This window comes from Echiichthys vipera (genome assembly GCF_963691815.1).
Source record: "Echiichthys vipera genome assembly, chromosome: 10".
NCBI lineage: Eukaryota > Metazoa > Chordata > Actinopteri > Perciformes > Trachinidae > Echiichthys > Echiichthys vipera.
In genome coordinates, this window is record NC_139835.1 from 31,598,409 (window position 1) to 31,616,866 (window position 18,458).

General features: G+C 50.3%; 1 protein-coding gene across 2 annotated transcripts; it reads right to left on the reverse strand.

Moving 5' to 3' along the window:
• Nucleotides 1–1,484: 1,484 nt before the first annotated feature.
• On the reverse strand, nucleotides 1,485–18,022 carry epsti1 (epithelial stromal interaction 1). Of its 2 annotated transcripts, none has more exons than XM_083921208.1 (10): nucleotides 17,809–18,022; nucleotides 17,261–17,319; nucleotides 17,098–17,181; nucleotides 15,775–15,848; nucleotides 14,361–14,444; nucleotides 11,711–11,784; nucleotides 7,877–7,958; nucleotides 4,882–4,934; nucleotides 3,981–4,129; nucleotides 1,485–1,938 (listed from the first exon to the last, which is right to left on the reverse strand). In XM_083921208.1, the coding sequence occupies exons 1-10, from the start codon at nucleotides 17,991–17,993 to the stop codon at nucleotides 1,790–1,792; spliced, it is 993 nt and encodes a 330-aa protein (XP_083777334.1). In that variant the 5' UTR covers nucleotides 17,994–18,022; the 3' UTR covers nucleotides 1,485–1,789. The 2 variants fall into 2 exon arrangements, with proteins under 2 accessions (XP_083777334.1, XP_083777333.1); XM_083921207.1 differs by having other exon boundaries at nucleotides 7,877–7,961.
• Nucleotides 18,023–18,458: the final 436 nt, after the last annotated feature.

Below are 18,458 nucleotides of genomic sequence, written 5' to 3' on the forward strand. Positions count from 1 at the left end.
ACACACACACACACGAGAGACGCCCACAACACACACACTCTTTTGTGTTACTGTGCTCTGTGAGAGCTGCGTGTTTCTCCTGCAGTCCGTACCAAGACTTCATCTCACTACAGACGACTTTAAAAACACAAATAAAGGTTCAATTTCCTTATTTTGTGTCATTTATTTATATTTAATGTTACAAAGACAGATATAACATAAAATAATGTAAACGCAAAACCGGTTTACCGTCATTTTGCATCTTTTTGTGGTGGTTTTGCATCTATTTTTAGTCATTTTGCATCTTTTTGTGGTGGTTTTGCATCTATTTTTAATCATTTTGCATCATTTTGAGGTGGTTTTGCATCTATTTTTAATCATTTTGCATCTTTTTGTGGTGGTTTTGCATCTATTTTGAGTCATTTTGCATCTTTTTGTGGTGGTTTTGCATCTATTTTTAGTCATTTTGCATCTTTTTGTGGTGGTTTTGCATCCATTTTTAGTCATTTTGCATCTTTTTGAGGTGGTTTTGCATCTATTTTTAATCATTTTGCATCTTTTTGTGGTGGTTTTGCATCTATTTTGAGTCATTTTGCATCTTTTTGTGGTGGTTTTGCATCCATTTTTAGTCATTTTGCATCTTTTTGTGGTGGTTTTGCATCTATTTTTAGTCATTTTGCATCTTTTTGTGCTGGTTTTGCATCTTTTTGTGCTGGTTTTGCATCTATTTTTAGTCATTTTGCATCTTTTTGTGATGGTTTTGCATCTATTTTTAGTCATTTTGCATCTTTTTGTGGTGGTTTTGCATCTATTGCTCAGCCCCCCTCAGTTATCTTGTGTATGTTTTTGGTCATTTAGCATCTCTGTTATTGTTTTGTGTGTTTTCTTTCTTAGAGTCAGGGGCCTTTACACGTGGGGCCCCTGGGCCTGGGCCCCTGGGCCTGTGCCCGTGGCCCCGTTCAGGGTTCAGTAATCATATCATGTGTAATTCAAACAGGATCGAACCATCATTTCTCTCTCCCTGTTCACTCCAGCACACTTTCTCTGAAACTAGGTCCCACGGTGCTTCACTTCACCTCTATTCTCATTCTTTTAATCCAGGATCAATAAAGAAAAGATCCAAAGCTCATGTTTTATTTCAAAGGTCCAGATCTTTTCCTTAAGAACTGAGTTTCTCGTCCGTCTCCCGAGGAACGACCTTTGCACGATGACATCAGCAGGAAAACGCTCGCTGCGTGACTCTATGCAGAAGTGGAAGAAGGGGATTTTTGGTCCCCCGTGTTCAGAGCGCCGCCCTTTTGTTCTCTGTGGCCTCGGTCGGGTGATAACCATCTGACACAGCCGCCCCGTGCCCACCTGGAAACCTCGCCCTGTCTGATAAAACACCCTGATGAGGTGTAGCCGCTTTATTGACCTCTTTTGAATCCACTGTGAAGTTGAAGTGAAACTCTCCTGCTGCAGACGCATCACATGCGACTCTGATTATAAGACAAACAAAATTGGGCAGAGCTCTCTTCCCCCTGCACACACTGATTTCATTAGGAGCCCCAAATATGATCTGAGGATTATGAGTCATGGCGTTGACCTTCGACTAAACTGGAAACGAACATCGCTTCAGCTCCACGTCAGGGCGAAAACCCGCCGTGACTCACGCGCGCATGCAGACAGACACAGGCCACCGAACAGAATTTTAATGAATGAGAAACAGAGTAAAAGGAGCTCATACAGAGGTAGAGATTCAATGAGCTGCACTCGTCCACCACCAGGAGGGGGGGGGGGGGACCCGTAAACCCAGTCCTCTCATTAAAGATCATTCAAACATGGTGCAGCTCAGTAGTGTGTTGGCCTGCTCGTAATCTCCGTTGCACTGGTCCAGGATGTCCTCCAGGAAGACGCTGCTGCACTCGGGAAAGCTCCTCTTCAGCTTCATCAAGGCCCAGTCCGAGTCAGGCTCCGGCCCTGGAGAGCAAACAGGGAGAAACGGTCCACAGTTACAGCATTAAACCAACACGGGGCGGGGCGGTTACGTTCAGTCTCAGTGTTTCAGACGATACGAGCGACAGCACACGGACTGCAGCGCACTGACGGAGTCGCTCATAACGAGTTTTCTGAAAGTTACACAGAGAAACTTTAATCGTTCGCCCGTGAACATGCATTTACCTGACCTATAAGGAAAGATATATCATCCCACCACAGCAGAGGACGCAAAGCTTTGAAATAAGGACACATTCTTCCTGTTTGGGAGAGGTGGGCTTTAGTAAAGCACGTTTGCACGTGTACGAGCACGAGCGTGCGCACGTGTACGAGCACGAGGCCTGCGGCGGTTCTGAGGTCATTTCCTGTGCGCCTGTTGGGACGTAGAAAAAAGAAGGAGGGACCATGCGCGGACATTTCAAACAATGGCGGTGAAAGGTTCACGTTGGTGTGATGCGGAGGTGGAGTGTTTACTGCAGATTTGGTCGATGAAAAGATTCAAAAACAGTCGACAAGACGCACAAAAACTCTGAGGTCTACGGAAAGATCTGGAAACAAAGCCACGCATCGCCATGACGTCATCAATGCGTGTGACGTGTTACGGCGTGATGACGTATAGGCAGCAAGAAGCATTCTCCGAGGCCCAGGTAGTGTGAGTACAAACGGGCCTGGAGGGGGGACAAGGACCCTAAAGCACGGGGCACGGGACGGAGGCACAGTGGGAGGGCGGCCTCATTCACATCAAACCTGAAACGGCTCATTGACCTGAAGCAGCCGGCTTTTCGACGTCTGTGCGAACAAATAAAGAATCCAAAGACAGTCAGGACAGATCGTCCACCCAGACCCCGTCCACTGAGCACAGCAGCCGCTCCATTCAACCTGCTGGTGCCGGTCACTGACGGAGACCTGCAGCCTCTGAGTCAAGAGGAACGACCGGCTTTCATGAACGTCATTAAGGGGAAGCAGCCCATAATTTAGCATTATGAACTATGAACTGAAGTAGTTCATATTAAACTGTGTGAACTGGACTTTGAACTAGAACTTTCCCACCTCGGCCCAGATGGACGTGCTGAGCAAAAGGGAACTATGGGAATCAATCCATCTGCAGGAGTCAGGATAACCATCTTCTGCATTTCTCAGCTTCTGTGACTCCTCTCTGCTCCTCCAAAGTGCTGCAGTCACACTGTGACTCGGGGTAAATACCTCACACACTTAAGAAAACATCCAACCATCCGCTGACACGCAGCACATCGAGAACATGACTTTGTGTTTGTGTTGGTGAGTGGCAGCGTTTCATAGTTGTTTGACAGCCACTCAGGAATCAAACTCAGCGTGTCAGTTACAACAGAGGGGCGTGTGTGTGTGTGTGCGTGTGTGTGTGTGTGCGTGTGCGCGTGTCTGTGTGCGTCTGTGTCTGTGTCCGCGTGTGTGTTTCCCTGTATGTGTGTGTGTGTGTGTGTGCGTGCGTGTGTGTGTTTGCCTCTGTATGTGTGTGTATGTGTTTGCGTGTGTGCGTGCGTGTGTCTACATGTGTGTGCGTCTGTGTGTGGATGTATGTGTGCGTGTGTGTGTGTGTGTCTGTGTGTGTGTGTGTGTGTGTGTGTGCGTGTGTGTGTGTGTGTCTGTGTGTGTGTGTGTGTGTGTCTGTGTGTGTGTCTGTGTGTCTGTGTGTGTGTGTGTGTGTGTGTGTGTGTGTGTGTGTGTGTGTGTGTCTATGTGTGTGTGCGTGCGTGCGTGCGTGTGTGTATGTGTGTGTTCTCGCTCCGTCCATAGTAGGTACAGCTTTGTGCCCAGGAGGGAAAATACTTCCTCACTCACGCTCAGACACACTTTTCCCACAAATGGCGAGTACGAGCAGGACGTGATGGCAGCAGGAACAGCTCCTCTGCGTACCACGCATAACTTCCTGAAGAGCCTTTGATTCAACGCAGACTAAACAGACAATCACAGTCCTTCTAAGAAAGGCCGAGGTGGGCAGCTCTTAGGTTTGGTTAACCAGCGTCGAGCGTGAGAAACTCTGCGCTCACCAGCTTCCTCTGCCCGGTCGCAGCAGCTCAGGTCCTGGTCCGGGGGTCTAAAGTCCTCCGCGTCCAAAAAGGGATCCTCCGCCCCCTCCGCCTCCGCCTCACTCCGTCTGCTTTGACCTTCCAGTTTGTCCAGAAAGGCTGAGTTCACCCTGCGGAGACACAATCAGGAAAAAACACTTAAAGAGTTGGTTCTGAAATCTCTCTTTCCACTGGTCCAAGCGCTCGTTTCATTCCTCTGCAAACTGGGCTCGAGCCACTGGATCATAACGACCCCAGAAACCCCAGCTGCAAATCAACCCGCCCGAGTCAGAACCCATTTCTCAGCGCCGGCGCTGACGAGCGTTACACGAGTGGTTGTCGCAGCTCTGCACGTCAACAGGCCGCGCGCTGGTACCCACAGGATCTGGCCTTTCCAGGACACGCTACGTCCTCCTGATTTGATTTGTCTTCCCCATAATTGCAACAATTACACGGCTTTAGTTAAGCCGGTCCACCCAGTGTGTGTGTGTGTGTGTGTGTGCGTGTGTGTGTGTGTGTGTGTGTGTGTGTGTGTGTGTGAGAGAGTGTTTACTGCAGATTTGGTCGATGAAAAGATTCAAAAACAGTCGACAAGACGCACAAAAACTCCGAGGTCGACGGAAAGATCTGGAAACAAAGCCACGCATCGCCATGACGTCATCAATGCGTGTGACGTGTTACGGCGTGATGACGTATAGGCAGCAAGAAGCATTCTCCGAGGCCCAGGTAGTGTGAGTACAAACGGGCCTGGAGGGGGGGACAAGGACCCTAAAGCACGGGGCACGGGACGGAGGCACAGTGGGAGGGCGCCCTTAGATGAACTGTAGTGAGGTCAGTGAAACAGACACTTGTGTAAGTGACAAAGAGATAAAATAATAAATACCTCCTGTGCTCCAGCTGGACGTCTCTCACACTTTGAGTCTCCGCGGCCTCGCTCTGAAAATAAAAGATTATATAAAGTAGAAAAGAAAAGAAAAGTTACAGGTTTGTTGTCTCTTATTCGTATGAAGTGCACGCGTCGTCATCAGCGTCTACAGCACGGTAACGAGCCATGCTGCTGATGGAGACGCTGCCGTCGGGTCCCAAAACCCAGGACTCTCACCTGGAGGACAGGTGTGAACGGGACAGGTGTGAGCAGGACAGGTGTGAGAGCAGGACAGGTGTGACCAGGACAGGTGTGTGACCAGGACAGGTGTGAGCAGGACAGGTGTGAACAGGACAGGTGTGTGACCAGGACAGGTGTGAACAGGACAGGTGTGAACAGAACAGGTGTGACCAGGACAGGTGTGACCAGTACAGGTGTGAACAGAACAGGTGTGACCAGGACAGGTGTGTGAGCAGGACAGGTGTGAGCAGGACAGGTGTGACCGGGACAGGTGTGACCAGTACAGGTGTGAACAGAACAGGTGTGACCAGGACAGGTGTGAGCATGACAGGTGTGATCAGGACAGGTGTGACCAGGACAGGTTTGATCGGGACAGGTGTGTGAGCAGGACAGGTGTGTGACCAGGACAGGTGTGACCAAGGTATGACCAGGACAGGTGTGAACGGGACAGGTGTGTGACCAGGACTGGTGTGAGCAGGACAGGTGTGTGACCAGGACAGGTCAGAGCAGGACAGGTGTGTGACCAGGACAGGTGTGAACGGGACCGGTGTGGCCAGGACAGGTGTGAACGGGACAGGTGTGTGACCAGGACTGGTGTGAGCAGGACAGGTGTGTGACCAGGACAGGTGTGACCAGGACAGGTGTGACCAGGACAGGTGTGACCAGGACAGGTGTGTGAGGAGAGAGGAGTGAGGAGGAAACAAGGAAACAAGGAGAGAGGAGGAATGAATAAGAAGCGAGTTGAGACAAAGTGAAGGTGGAGGAGGAGGAGGAGGAGGAGGAGGAGCAGCATGCGTTCAGCCCTAAAACAACACACTTGTTTATTTGTGTTTGTGCGACGGAGAGAGTCATCGGCTCGCAGCACGCGCCGCGTCCTCGTGTCCTTCCTGCACGCTCCTCTTCCTCTGTGGTATGACATCAGTGACAGACGGACGGACGGCTGGGTGGAGGCGTGCAGACACGATTAGCGGAGCGTCTGACAGCATCTCTCAACGCGCTCCAATAAAAGTTTGTTTTCTGAGCTAAGAATAAGAAACGCCGTCACATCGAACATGAACAGCAGCTGCAGCTGATGATGAGGAGGAGGATTAGACACTTCAACTCCATCACCGAACTTCTCCCCCTCTCTCTAAGGGAGACTCCAGACCCCCTCCTGAGGAAACACATTTCACACGCTTGGACCTGGACCTGGTTCTTTGGGTCCTGACCTGGACCTGGTCCTTTGGGTCCTGACCTGGACCTGGTTCTTTGGGTCCTGACCCAGCTTTCATGACCACAGGTGAGGGTAGGAACCAGGACTGAGGGTAGATCCAGAGCTTTGTCTTCCTCAGCTCTCTGTTCATCACAACGGTGCGGTAGAGCGACTGCAGCTCCGCCCCCGCTGCTCCGATTCTCCGGTCAAACTCACGCTCCATCGTCCCCTCACTCGTGAACAAGATCCTGAGGTCCTTGAACTCCTTCACTTGGGGTCAGGACTCATTCCCTACCTGGAGTAATTGTAGTTGTAGTAGTAGTTGTTGTTGTTTACCTGAACTCTGCACATGGATGTTACGGAAACACGTACGCCACGTGAGCCAGCGTTTTTACGTTTTTAACATTTACAGTCTGGAGGGGGGTTTACCTTTTTATGTTTACACTCTAAGCCGTCGCCCTCTAAACGAAAGGCACGGCTGATTGAATATTTAGTGGTTTGCACCCGTGAGCGTTGTCGTGTAAACGGGGCCTCAGTCCTCGCCGCAGAAGTTCTCTCTCTCTCTCTTTCTCTCCCATTTCCTGTCGCTCTTCAGCTTAAAGAGTGACAGCTGGTGTCATGTGGTCCAGCTTTCGTCTTCCCCCGAACTTTTAGATTCAAAAGCATTCACATGAAAATATTCGTGCACTGTTTTACTGATAAAACATGTTTTGATTCTAGTGTTGATGGTTTTGCTGTTTGAAAAGGAAAGAAACAAAAGTAAACGATATAAACGGCCTGATCTTTAAAAATGAACCGGTGCATAAAAACACGTATTTGCCTGAAGTGTCAGATTTATAGCAGCAATCATCCAAAGTCGGATTGTTGATTAAGAGGAGCGATGTTCCCACTGAGGGCACGGCTGGTGAGGCGCTTGGGTTCCCTCCAGGTACTTTCACCCGCGCAGGTTATTCCACTCCGACTTCCTCGTGTCATGTTGTGTCTCTGTCTCCGCTCAGCGTGAACTCTGGGAAGTCCCTCCAACTCCTCCTTCCACTCGCTCCCTCCCAGGGAAAACTCACAGGCAGAAGAGAGGACGAGAAAACAAAAGGGAGGGAGAGGAGACGGACGAACGACATCCAGAGGAGAGAGAGAGGAGCGTCAGCGGCCTGTTCCTCCGTGTGTTTACACTTCCTCTCCCTCCACCGTGAGCCTGCAGTTACTGCTGTGTGCCCCGGCTCTGACCACCACATAATTGAAGGGGGCTCTGGCCCCTCGTCCCGCCCGGCCTTCTGGGGATAGCGCTTAATACCCGCGCTGCCCCGGACGATGAAAACCCCGCACCCAAGAGTATTTGTTCAGAAAACAGCTCACAAAGGCAGATCTATTGGTGTGAATCACCGCAGAGCTGCAGCTTCAGCCCCCGACCCCGCGGACGCAGACATGAGGCTCCGCGCTGAACCCTGGGACCCTAGAGCCAGTCACATACTGGGACTGCACGCACACACGCTGGTGCCCTGTATACAGACAAGACATGTGGACGCACATAAAAGCACACACACACACACACACACACACACACACACAGGGTCGCCGGCTCACCCGAGATGGCGTGTGTGTGGCGCTGCTGGATGCCGGTGAAGCCAGGGCCTTCCTCTCGAACCTCTGCAGGAAACTGTCAGTCCTGCTGTAATAGAAACACACACTTGAAAGAGACAAACGCGGAAAGGCATACTAATAATTAACATCGTCACATAACAACAGTGCTGCTGCGTGAGAGGACAGAGACGGACCCAGAGACTGTTTACTGAACTGGACTCTGAGTCACATGCATGGGACTGAATGAGGCCCAGCACAGATGTCTCCCTTTTCCCTGATGCTCTGAATAAGGAGCTAAACTGATCTAGGCTCTGTTTCTAAATCCAGTTCTAAGAAGCTGTGAAAAGTCTCTAAACGTAGTGAGAAAGTGGCGCCTGGGAGTGCTTTGGGACGGGGAAGGGGCTCCCAGCAGCCCCCTCTGCTCAGTGAGGACACTAACTGCAGAGTGAAGGGGCTCCCAGCAGCCCCCTCTGCTCAGTGAGGACACTAACTGCAGAGTGATGGGGCTCCCAGCAGCACCCTCTGCTCAGTGAGGACACTAACTGCAGAGTGAAGGGGCTCCCAGCAGCCCCCTCTGCTCAGTGAGGACACTAACTGCAGAGTGAAGGGGCTCCCAGCAGCCCCCTCTGCTCAGTGAGGACACTAACTGCAGAGTGAAGGGGGTCCCAGCAGCCCCTTCTGCTCAGTGAGGACACTAACTGCAGAGTGATGGGGCTCCCAGCAGCCCCCTCTGCTCAGTGAGGACACTAACTGCAGAGTGATGGGTGCATCAGAGTCCAGAACAGCACCAAAGTCTCCACTAAGACCAGAACCAGGGACACGTTTGTCTCTAGGATGGAGGAGGATTTGGAGAGGAACTCTCCGGTGTTTGGATTCTCCACAGCGTCTCCCCGTCTCTTCTTCTCTGGTGTTGGTGTGTTTCTGTGGCAGTTACAGCGCCACCTCCAGGCCTGGCATGGGTACTACAGCGTTTGGAGTCGCTGCACCTGGTTTCCTGTGGACGCACACATTTAGGATCCAGGACCAGGACCAGGACCAGGACCAGGATCCAGGACCAGGACCAGGACCAGTGGAAAAGGGAACTTTTTAGGAACCACGGAGAGATAAAAGGTTGTTTTTGATCTTGTGGACGAACCCTTAGTTTACCCCAGAGAGCTTCCGCGGGTCGGGGGCGATGACTGTGGCGGTGACTGTGGCGGTGACTGTGGCGTGCGCTTGTCCCTCCCTGACACCGCTCATCTGCTCTGCTCCATCTCTACATCTCTTCATTGTTTCTCCAGGTTCACACGTCGGTCCGCTGTCTCCTGTTTTTGTTGCTCTTGTAAAGACGCCAGAGATGCTACTTGACAAGATCTTCCCCTCAGGCGACCGGGTGTGAGATTCCAGGAACATCTGGAACGCCGCAGCAATTGAATCAAAGTGGTCAGACGCAGCGTGGGAGGAGACTTCGTGCAGGAGGAAGCCATCGCTATTATTTACACTTTTACAGAGCAGAGAAGAAGAAGACAGACGTTATTAATCCCCCGCGGTGAAAGTGTTTTTTCACACGGCACGCAAAACCATATTCTCTGATTTGTGTATATTATGGAAAGTTATGCACAAAAATCTGCACGCTAAGAAATATGACGTTCTTTTAACGCCGTGAAAGGGCGCCTGAGGTGATGGTTAGGTTTCTTCTTCTTCTTCTTCTTCTTCTTCTTCTTCGCTCTGGACGTAGTTTCCACAGTAATAAACATGTGGACTTCAGATGACACGGTGTTGTGCTGGTTTGCACTGTCACCTCACAGTGAGAGGGTTCCTGGTTTGAACCCCGGCTGGGGCCCTTCTGTGTGGAGTTTGCATGTTGTCCCCGTGTCTGCGTGGGTTTTCTCCGGGTTCTCCGGTTTCCTCCCACAGTCCAAAGACGTGCAGGTGTTGGGTTCATTGATGACTCTAAATCACCCGTAGGTGTGAATGGTTGACTGTCTCTGTTCGTCTCTATGTGTCCTGTGATAGACTGGCGTCCTGTCCAGGGTGGACCCCGCCTCACGCCCGATGTCAGCTAGGATCGGCTCCAGCCCCCCCACGACCCCGACAGGAACAAGAGGCTGAAGATGAATGAATGAATGAACTTCAGATGAATGACCTTCTGCAGGTATTTGTACCAACAGAAAACATCTTCACATGCTCAAGTGTGAGAACGTTCGCGTGCGTCCTCTGTGGCTCTGCGGAGCGTCTTTAAACCTGACAGAGAACCCAACAATCCTCTTCTCCTCGCGCTCTGACATCATTTGTAGTGCGGACGAACGATCCCGCAGAGCTCCTAACATAAGGTGTGCACAGAGCGGATTCTTTAAAGTTGGAGTGACGTCTGGATCTCCCGCTCTGATTTACTGCTCGCACCATGAGCGTGCAGCGTGCCCCAGCTCGTCTCTGTGTTACTGCAGCAGAACATGCAAATCCACCGAGCCTCTCGCCCTCCCTCACCACGCCGTCATCCACCTGATAAATACAACTCAGCATTTCTCTTTGCAGCGAGTGCTGAGCGGTATTGAGCAGAGCAGCTTTGAGCGTGGGAGCGGCGAGTATGAAGGAGGACATGCGTGCTCTGGTGAGTGCCGTCCTGGTGACACCTAAACCTCCACAGTGGAGGGTTGAGTGTCGGTCAGGTGGTCGTCGGTCTGTGGAGAGATTGAACCGTGCAGGATGCACTCACCAAACCTCCCAGGTGTGTGGTTGAGACTGAAATGAAGGTCAAGAGGTAGGACGGTAAGAAGTAGGGAAGGGGCCATTACTCCACCACGTTACGCCTCCGACCGACGTGTGGCTAATGAGATCCCATCGCAGTTTCCTGTCTGCCCAGGAAGTCCTTTCTTACATGAGTGAAAACAGGCGTTAAAGTGTAATTCCAGTGTAAAATCATCCCATGATCTTATTCTGCACTAAACTTCATCAAATAAACCAAAGAGACAGTTTTTTTAAGGTAGAAATCCAGGAGAGATGCTAACAGGCGGACGTGGCTAACAGTGATTAGCTCGGGGCAGCACGGTGAAGGCATTCAAAGGTCTTTTTTAACCACTAATGCTGCTGAAAATAACAGCAAACCTCTGCAGCAGCATGAGAAGAGTCCCTACACACACAACAAAGCGTCATCAGCGTAGTTAGTGAAGCCAGAGTTTATTAAAGAGTGTTTTAAAGACTTACCTACTGGCCCCTGCACCAGCTCCTCTCATAGTAAAGTCCATTACAGTGGAAGGAGCCCATTGGTGCTTTGTTGTGTGTGTAGGGACTCTTCTCATGCTGCTGCAGAGGTTTGCTGTTATTTTCAGCAGCATTAGTGGTTAAAAAAGACCTTTGAATGCCTTCACCGGGCTGCCCTGAGCTAACCACTGTTAGCCACATCCGGCTGTTAGCGCCTCTCCTGGATTTCTACGTTAATAGTTCATACACACACAAAGTAAAACTGTCTCCATGGCTTATTAGATGAACATAAGAGCAGAAAAAGCCCCTGGGGTGATTTTGTGCTGAACTTTCCCTTTAAACAGGTTTGAAAAGGTGAGTGGGGGCAGTCAGAGGTGAAGCTCGTGTCTCCTGTCTCCACGCTTCCTCACATTCAAAGATCATATTGTTTCTTTTTTCACTTTTTCTGGCATCAGTAAACGCAGCATAGCTCAGGTGGTAATTACAGGTCAGACGCTGGGCGCTGCCTTTGTAAAGGTCTGCAGATCGTGTCATCTGATGCTCCGTCTGTGACTGAGGTGCATCGCAGAGCAAGAACCAACAGAGCACAACACGACACACACACCAACACAATGGCGCACAGTGACGAGACCTGGGTTAACCTGATCCGGCGCTGACCTGGCGTGATCCTGCTGGAGCTGCTCCCTCCTCCTCCGCTCATCCCGTAGCTGCTTCTCCTCCAGGCGCTCGGCCTGTGAAGCATCAGACAGCCGTCACCACAACACGCACTCTTTCCAACAGGCGGTTACACATTCAACGTATACGGAGTCTGGTTCACGGGCTGCAGTAATGGTTACATATGTATTCAGGCGCACCCTAATTACAGACACACATTCACTGCAACGCTGCTTCCAAACAGCTGTGTGACTCTGTGTGAAATGTCAAACAGAGCGAGATGAATGCAAAACACTGTAACCTCATATTTAATAGAAAATGGAACAAAGACAACACATCAGATGTTGTTGAAAATGATATTTTCATTTTGAATTAAGAGCAGGCAACATGTTTTTAAACAGTCGTGAGAGTCACAGGCCTGAGCCGTCGGCTATGGAGGGGAGTGTACCGATGTTCCCCGCTTTGTTTGTGACCTTGATACAGAATTCCCCGGCAAATAGGCCGATGTAGATCCTAAGGGCGCCCTCCCACTGCTCCTCCGTCCCGTGCCCCGTGCTTTAGGGTCCTTGTCCCCCCCTCCAGGCCCGTTTGTACTCACACTACCTGGGCCTCGGAGAATGCTTCTTGCTGCCTATACGTCATCACGCCGTAACACGTCACACGCATTGATGACGTCATGGCGATGCGTGGCTTTGTTTCCAGATCTTTCCGTAGACCTCTGAGTTTTTGTGCGTCTTGTCGACTGTTTTTGAATCTTTTCGTCGACCAAATCTGCAGTAAACACTCCACCTCCGCATCACACCAACGTGAACCTTTCACCGCCATTGTTTGAAATGTCCGCGCATGGTCCCTCCTTCTTTTGTCTGCGTCCCAACAGGCGCACAGGAAATGACCTCAGAACCACCGTAGGCCTCGTGCTCGTACACGTGCGCACGCTCGTGCTCGTACACGTGCAAACGTGCTTAACTAAAGCCCACCTCTCCCAAACGGGCCGTGGACGACAAGCGTGCCGCTCCTAGACGTGGTACGGTTGCTCTCACACTGGTCAAAGGGACCAGACTTTAGCTGTGAACCCTGTTTGGGCATGGTACGGATGGACAGTGGGAGTGCGCCCTAACACTACCCCCTAACCCTGACCGTTACCTCTGGCCCTAACAATTAAATCGGTGAAGGCTTTTGTAGACCGGGAAACATGGGGATGACCCCCATACTGAGCGGCAGTCCCTACAAGTCGATTACCGAATGCTCTGGAGCTCAGTTCGATACTTTCCAGATCATTCACTAATTAACTCTTCTCATGCTGCTGCAGAGGTTTGCTGTTATTTTCAGCAGCATTAGTGGTTAAAAAAGACCTTCGAATGCCTTCACCGTACTGCCCCGAGCTAACCACTGTTAGCATCTCTCCTGGAATTCTCTATACACGGTTGATCGATAATAAAAAACTGTCTGCATGGATTATCGGACGGATTTTCTTGCTGAAAAAGACCGCGGGGCCATTTTTACCGGACTTCCACTTTGATTTAAAACTTCCACTTTCCTCAGTCCCGTTGTCCTATGAAGAGATAAAGAGAAAGACTCCAGTTCGCTGTAACGTCTGTATTTTCTGGCTGGTTCTGTTCCGGCTCCAGTGACGCGAGCCGCCCGACCCTCGTGGGCCGTCACAGACCGTATTTACTGTAACACTAATCAAAGAGGTTCCAGGAGCAGGGATGAGCTGGAGGAGACTCACATTTTGTGGTTTGAACACTTAATAATTTTCCAGTGGATCCGTCTGCGTCCCAAAGTCTCCCAAACCAAAGTGGGTCAGCGTCTTGTTAGCTCACGTCTGTTTATCTGCTGGATTACCAGAACATTCCCCTGGCTTCACAGAGGTCATGGCGCAACAAGAAGAAGGTCTGCGGTGCGCGGCACTAATGACCCTTTCACCTAACAGCCCATTAAACACCGTGAGACAGACGAGGCGGACGGGACGTGTCTGAGAGCAGAGAGGGGATTAATCAGGTGGTTCAGAGCGTCAGGGACCTGCTGCAGCTCAGGACCAACGTCTGTCTCTGCTGACACCTGGAGGACACACGCAGAACTGTTCCTGTCTGAGGTGAGACACGCTGGGGCCATGCAGCACACACACACACACACACACACGCACACACACACGCACACGCACACACACACACACTCACACACTCACACACACACTCACACACACACACTCACACACTCACACACACACACACACACAATCACAACCACACACTCACAACCAGCTGCTGCTAGTTCAAGGCCATGCAGCACACACACACACACACACACACACACACACACACGCACACACACACACACACACACACACACACACACACACACACACACACACACACACACACACACACACACACACACCGGCTGCAAGTTCAAGTCCAGGATCGAGTCTTTGAGCTAGAGTCCAAGTTTAGTCTTTAGTCTTTAGTCATCAGCTCCACGCCACTGCTGCAGGAAGCTACATGCTAACGCCACAGAGAGCTGTAGTCTTGGTTGCAGATGTCGTTAGTGTCTCTAACAGTGTTGTTGTTGTTGTTGTTGTTGTTGTTGTTGTTGTTGTTGTTGTTGTTGTTGTTGTTGTGTTAAACTCTGTAGCAGGTAAACACGTTCTCACCTTCTCCCTGGCCTCATCCTTCCTCCTCTGAAACTCCTGCTCTTCCTCTCGTCTCCTCCTCTGGTCCAGATCTTCTTTTTTCAGCTGGAAACGATAAATATTAAAAATATCATGAATGTTTATTTATATCAGCTTCACTCTGAGGTGCACATGCATCGACTAGTCCAGGGGTCTGCAACCTTAACTGTCTAAAGAGCCATTTTGCCTCTTCCACCTGGAACTGCAAAACATATTTGATGTCACAGCTTCTAAGTAGTTATATGATATATACAGAAAATATAGTTTGTTGCATTCATGAAATTATAGAAATAAAGAAAACTGTTGACATTTTATTCCTATTGTGACCTTAATAAAAAATATTGTTCTCTAATTCCTCACCACATATCAAACATACGGGAGCCACCGTTATGGGAGAAACTCCAGATTAGCCCCCGGCCGTGAAGGCGCTGCGCCGTAGACGAAGGGTGTGACGCTTCATTTAGTTTCACATAATTCATTCATTCATTCATTCATTCATCTTCAGCCTCTTGTCCCTGTCGGGGTCACAGGGGGGCTGGAGCCGACCCCAGCTGACATCGGGCGTGAGGCGGGGTCCACCCTGGACAGGACGCCAGTCTATCACAGGACACATAGAGACGAACAGAGACAGACAACCATTCACACCTACGGGTGATTTAGAGTCATCAATGAACCCAACACCTGCACGTCTTTGGACTGTGGGAGGAAACCGGAGAACCCGGAGAAAACCCACGCAGACACGGGGACAACATGCACACTCCACACAGAAGGGCCCCAGCCTCAGGGATTCAAACCAGGAACCTTTTTGCTGTGAGGCGAAAGTGCTGACCACCACATAATATTTTTTAAAAATCACCCCGAACTCCAAGAGAACAGGTGTTCCCTTTGAACGATTGTCTCCTTTGTAACAAAAAAACCCCAAAAAACCTACGTTATTTATTTACATTTTACTTTTTTCCAAAGCTACAGGAGCCACTGAAAGGCCCCCAGAGCCGTGTGTGGCCCCGGAGCCGTGTGTGGCCCCAGAGCCGTGTGTGGCCCCGGAGCCGTGTGTGGCCCCAGAGCCGTGTGTGGCCCCGGAGCCGTGTGTGGCCCCAGAGCCATGTGTGGCCCCAGAGCCGTGTGTTGCCCCAGAGCCGTGTGTTGCCCCAGAGCCGTGTGTGGCCCCGGGGCCGTGTGTGGCCCCAGAGCTGTGTGTGGCCCCGGGGCCGTGTGTGGCCCCAGAGCTGTGTGTGGCCCCGGAGCCGTGTGTGGCCCCGGAGCCGTGTGTGGCCCCAGAGCCGTGTGTGGCCCCGGGGCCGTGTGTGGCCCCAGAGCTGTGTGTGGCCCCGGGGCCGTGTGTTGCAGACCCCGGGCCCAGAGGAACGGCTGCTGCAGTGAACGTGTGAGCAAATACCTTCTTCTGCAGTCTGGAGCAGCGTAACTCTGTGAACTGCCGCTCTCTGGCTCCAGACAGTGACGCACTTCCTCCTTCAGAGATGACACAGCACATCAGAGAGTCGTCACGTGCATGAAGAATAATGTTCAGATGATTTGATAACACTTTATACTCAGGGCGCTTTACACGCTGAATCTGGAGAATCTTTATTAAATCGTTATATTTTAATAATAAACAGAATCAAAGTAAAAACTCTCTTTAGTCTGAATGAATATTGTAAATGTTTGACTTCCTGTCCTATTGTGTTTCCATGGCAGCAGCCAATAGCGTTGGGCGTTGCTGGTTGCCAGGGTTGTCTGTTGTTGGGTGCAGCTACTGTAGGCTGGCTGTGGAGTTATCCCACCTTTGTTGTAACGTCATAGTGACCTCTTTAGGCAGCAATACCTCTATTTTTCCTGTAGTCATGCTACGTGTTTGTAATGTGTTTGCAACCTGTGTTGAATATCATAAGCATGTTCATGTACGCGGATCATACAGTAGATAACACGTCCGTGTCCTTAATGTCCTGGTTTTGTTTTATTTTGTCTAATTTCAGTTGATTGAGGCAATCGGCACGGTTACTGTTCAGTTGCTAGTTAGCTTAGCATGTGTGTAAAGGAAAGCTAATAAACAAGTGGCAGACATAGATTGGATGTCCAAGTGTGAGTTTGACACTGTTTCACCGGTTTAACGCACGCTTTACCCTTTGATCTTTTATTAGATTAATGTAGTTAGCTTAATAAAACCGTACACTGGCACTGGGTGAAATGGAGTTAGCCAATCGTGCAGCTGCTTGGGAGCCTCAGTGAAGGGGGCGTTCTTTGTCCCAGCAGCTGAGTGAGCGGAGACGGGCAACAACCAGAGTCACTATAGGCCGAGCATTCACTCCATGGACTGAGAGAAAGGAGAGGAACGCCATTCAAACGCACGCCCACATGGCTACGCTGCTCCTTGATGCTAACATCACTTTCATCTGCACTTAGCTGGAACGGCTAACGCTAACGGCTAACGCTAACTGTCAGTCAAACTCCTCTAATCCTTGTTTTGATGCTGTGGTTTTCTGGAGGGGACGGGTTCAAACAGGCTCAAACAGACTCCGGTCTCCTGGAGCTACTGGGCCGGGTCTGACCAACCTGGCAACCCCACTGCTGGACTTCTTTTTTGTTGTTGAGACAACGATCTGGAGACTCTAGATGGAGCCGTTCTCCAGATTCAACCTTGTGATGTGCAGCCTTGATCTGAAGTGTTTCCTGTGTGTGTGTGTGTGTGTGTGTGTGTGTGTGTGTGTGTGTGTGTGTTTACCGAGCCTCTCTGGGTTCAGGTGCACGGGCGGCGCTCTGTTCGCCTCCTTCCATCTCTGGAGCTCCTCCTCTTCTTTCTGAGCCACTGCAGCGACACAGAGCTTCAGTGTGATTCAGTGACAGGAGAATAACAAAGGTGCATGAAGGTCAGAGTGAAAACCTACTCCTCATGGTCTTGCTTCGCCGGGACTCGTTGGGTGGGATGACGGTGAAGCCGGAGGAGCTGAGGCACAAAGAGCGAGTTAGTGAAGCCTCAAATGAGTCCGCAGCACCGAGAACCGTCAGGACACGAGGACACACAACGCTTTGGACTCGAGCTCACATTTCCTGGTGTAAACAAACTGTTTCTGTGTTCAGGGAGATTTGGAGGATTTCGTTTTGTGGATCTGAAATGTTCCTTAGAGTCAGTGTTCTGACATTAATCCACTTTAGTGTTTTATGTTTTTTATAAAAGGTAATGACGTCTTTACCACCGTGCTACGTCACACACGCAGCTGGGATTTCCGGGAAACCGTGAATGCACCGTTTCTCTCCCTGATCCCAGGAAACGAAAGTGAAACTGAGCCGCAGTGAAAACATGAATAATGCTCATTAAATATGAAATATCATATAAATGATATATCATATGAACAGCCCGTCTCTGTCCTGTGTTGGTTTAAAGTTACACTCACTGTTGTGTCACTTTTGTATCGTTTCAGTCAAACACACTCACTGCTGAGGCTGTGGAGTCCTGCCGTCAGGTGCGTCTCTGCCGGGGGCACCGGGGCCCTGATCACCCCCGGGGCCCTGCTCACCCCCACCCCCGGGGCCCTGATCCCCTCCGGGGGCTCCAGGGGGGGAGTTCCTGCTGGACTCGGACTGGTGTCCTGTGTGTCTCCGGTTGTGGTAAGGATCCATGATGTGTGACTGCAACAGGTCCTGGAGCAGCTCCGCTGGTTTGACTCCGGCAGAGTGGGAGGGTTTGAACGCAGCAGCGCCCCCTGCTGCAGGAGCTCATCACAGGAACCAGAGTCAAGCACTTTCCCAGGTGCATCACACCAGAAAAAAGTGCAAAATGACTAAAAATAGATGCAAAACCAGCACAAAAAGATGCAAAATGACTAAAAATAGATTCAAAACCACCACAAAAAGATGCAAAATGACTAAAAATAGATGCAAAACCAGCACAAAAAGATGCAAAATGATTAAAAATAGATGCAAAACCAGCACAAAAAGATGCAAAATGACTAAAAATAGATGCAAAACCACCACAAAAAGATGCAAAATGACTAAAAATAGATGCAAAACCAGCACAAAAAGATGCAAAATGATTAAAAATAGATGCAAAACCAGCACAAAAAGATGCTAAATGACTAAAAATAG

Bases quoted from the DNA above. Each gene is read 5' to 3' on its own strand.
- epsti1 (XM_083921207.1), bottom strand. From the start codon at position 17,993: ATGGATCCTTACCACAACCGGAGACACACAGGACACCAGTCCGAGTCC. The intron at 17,320-17,808 runs GTGAGTGTGTTT...TTTGTGCCTCAG, and splicing joins AGGACTCCACAGCCTCAGCA to CTCCTCCGGCTTCACCGTCA. The intron at 4,130-4,881 runs GTATTTATTATT...GTGTCTCCGCAG, and splicing joins GTCCAGCTGGAGCACAGGAG to GGTGAACTCAGCCTTTCTGG.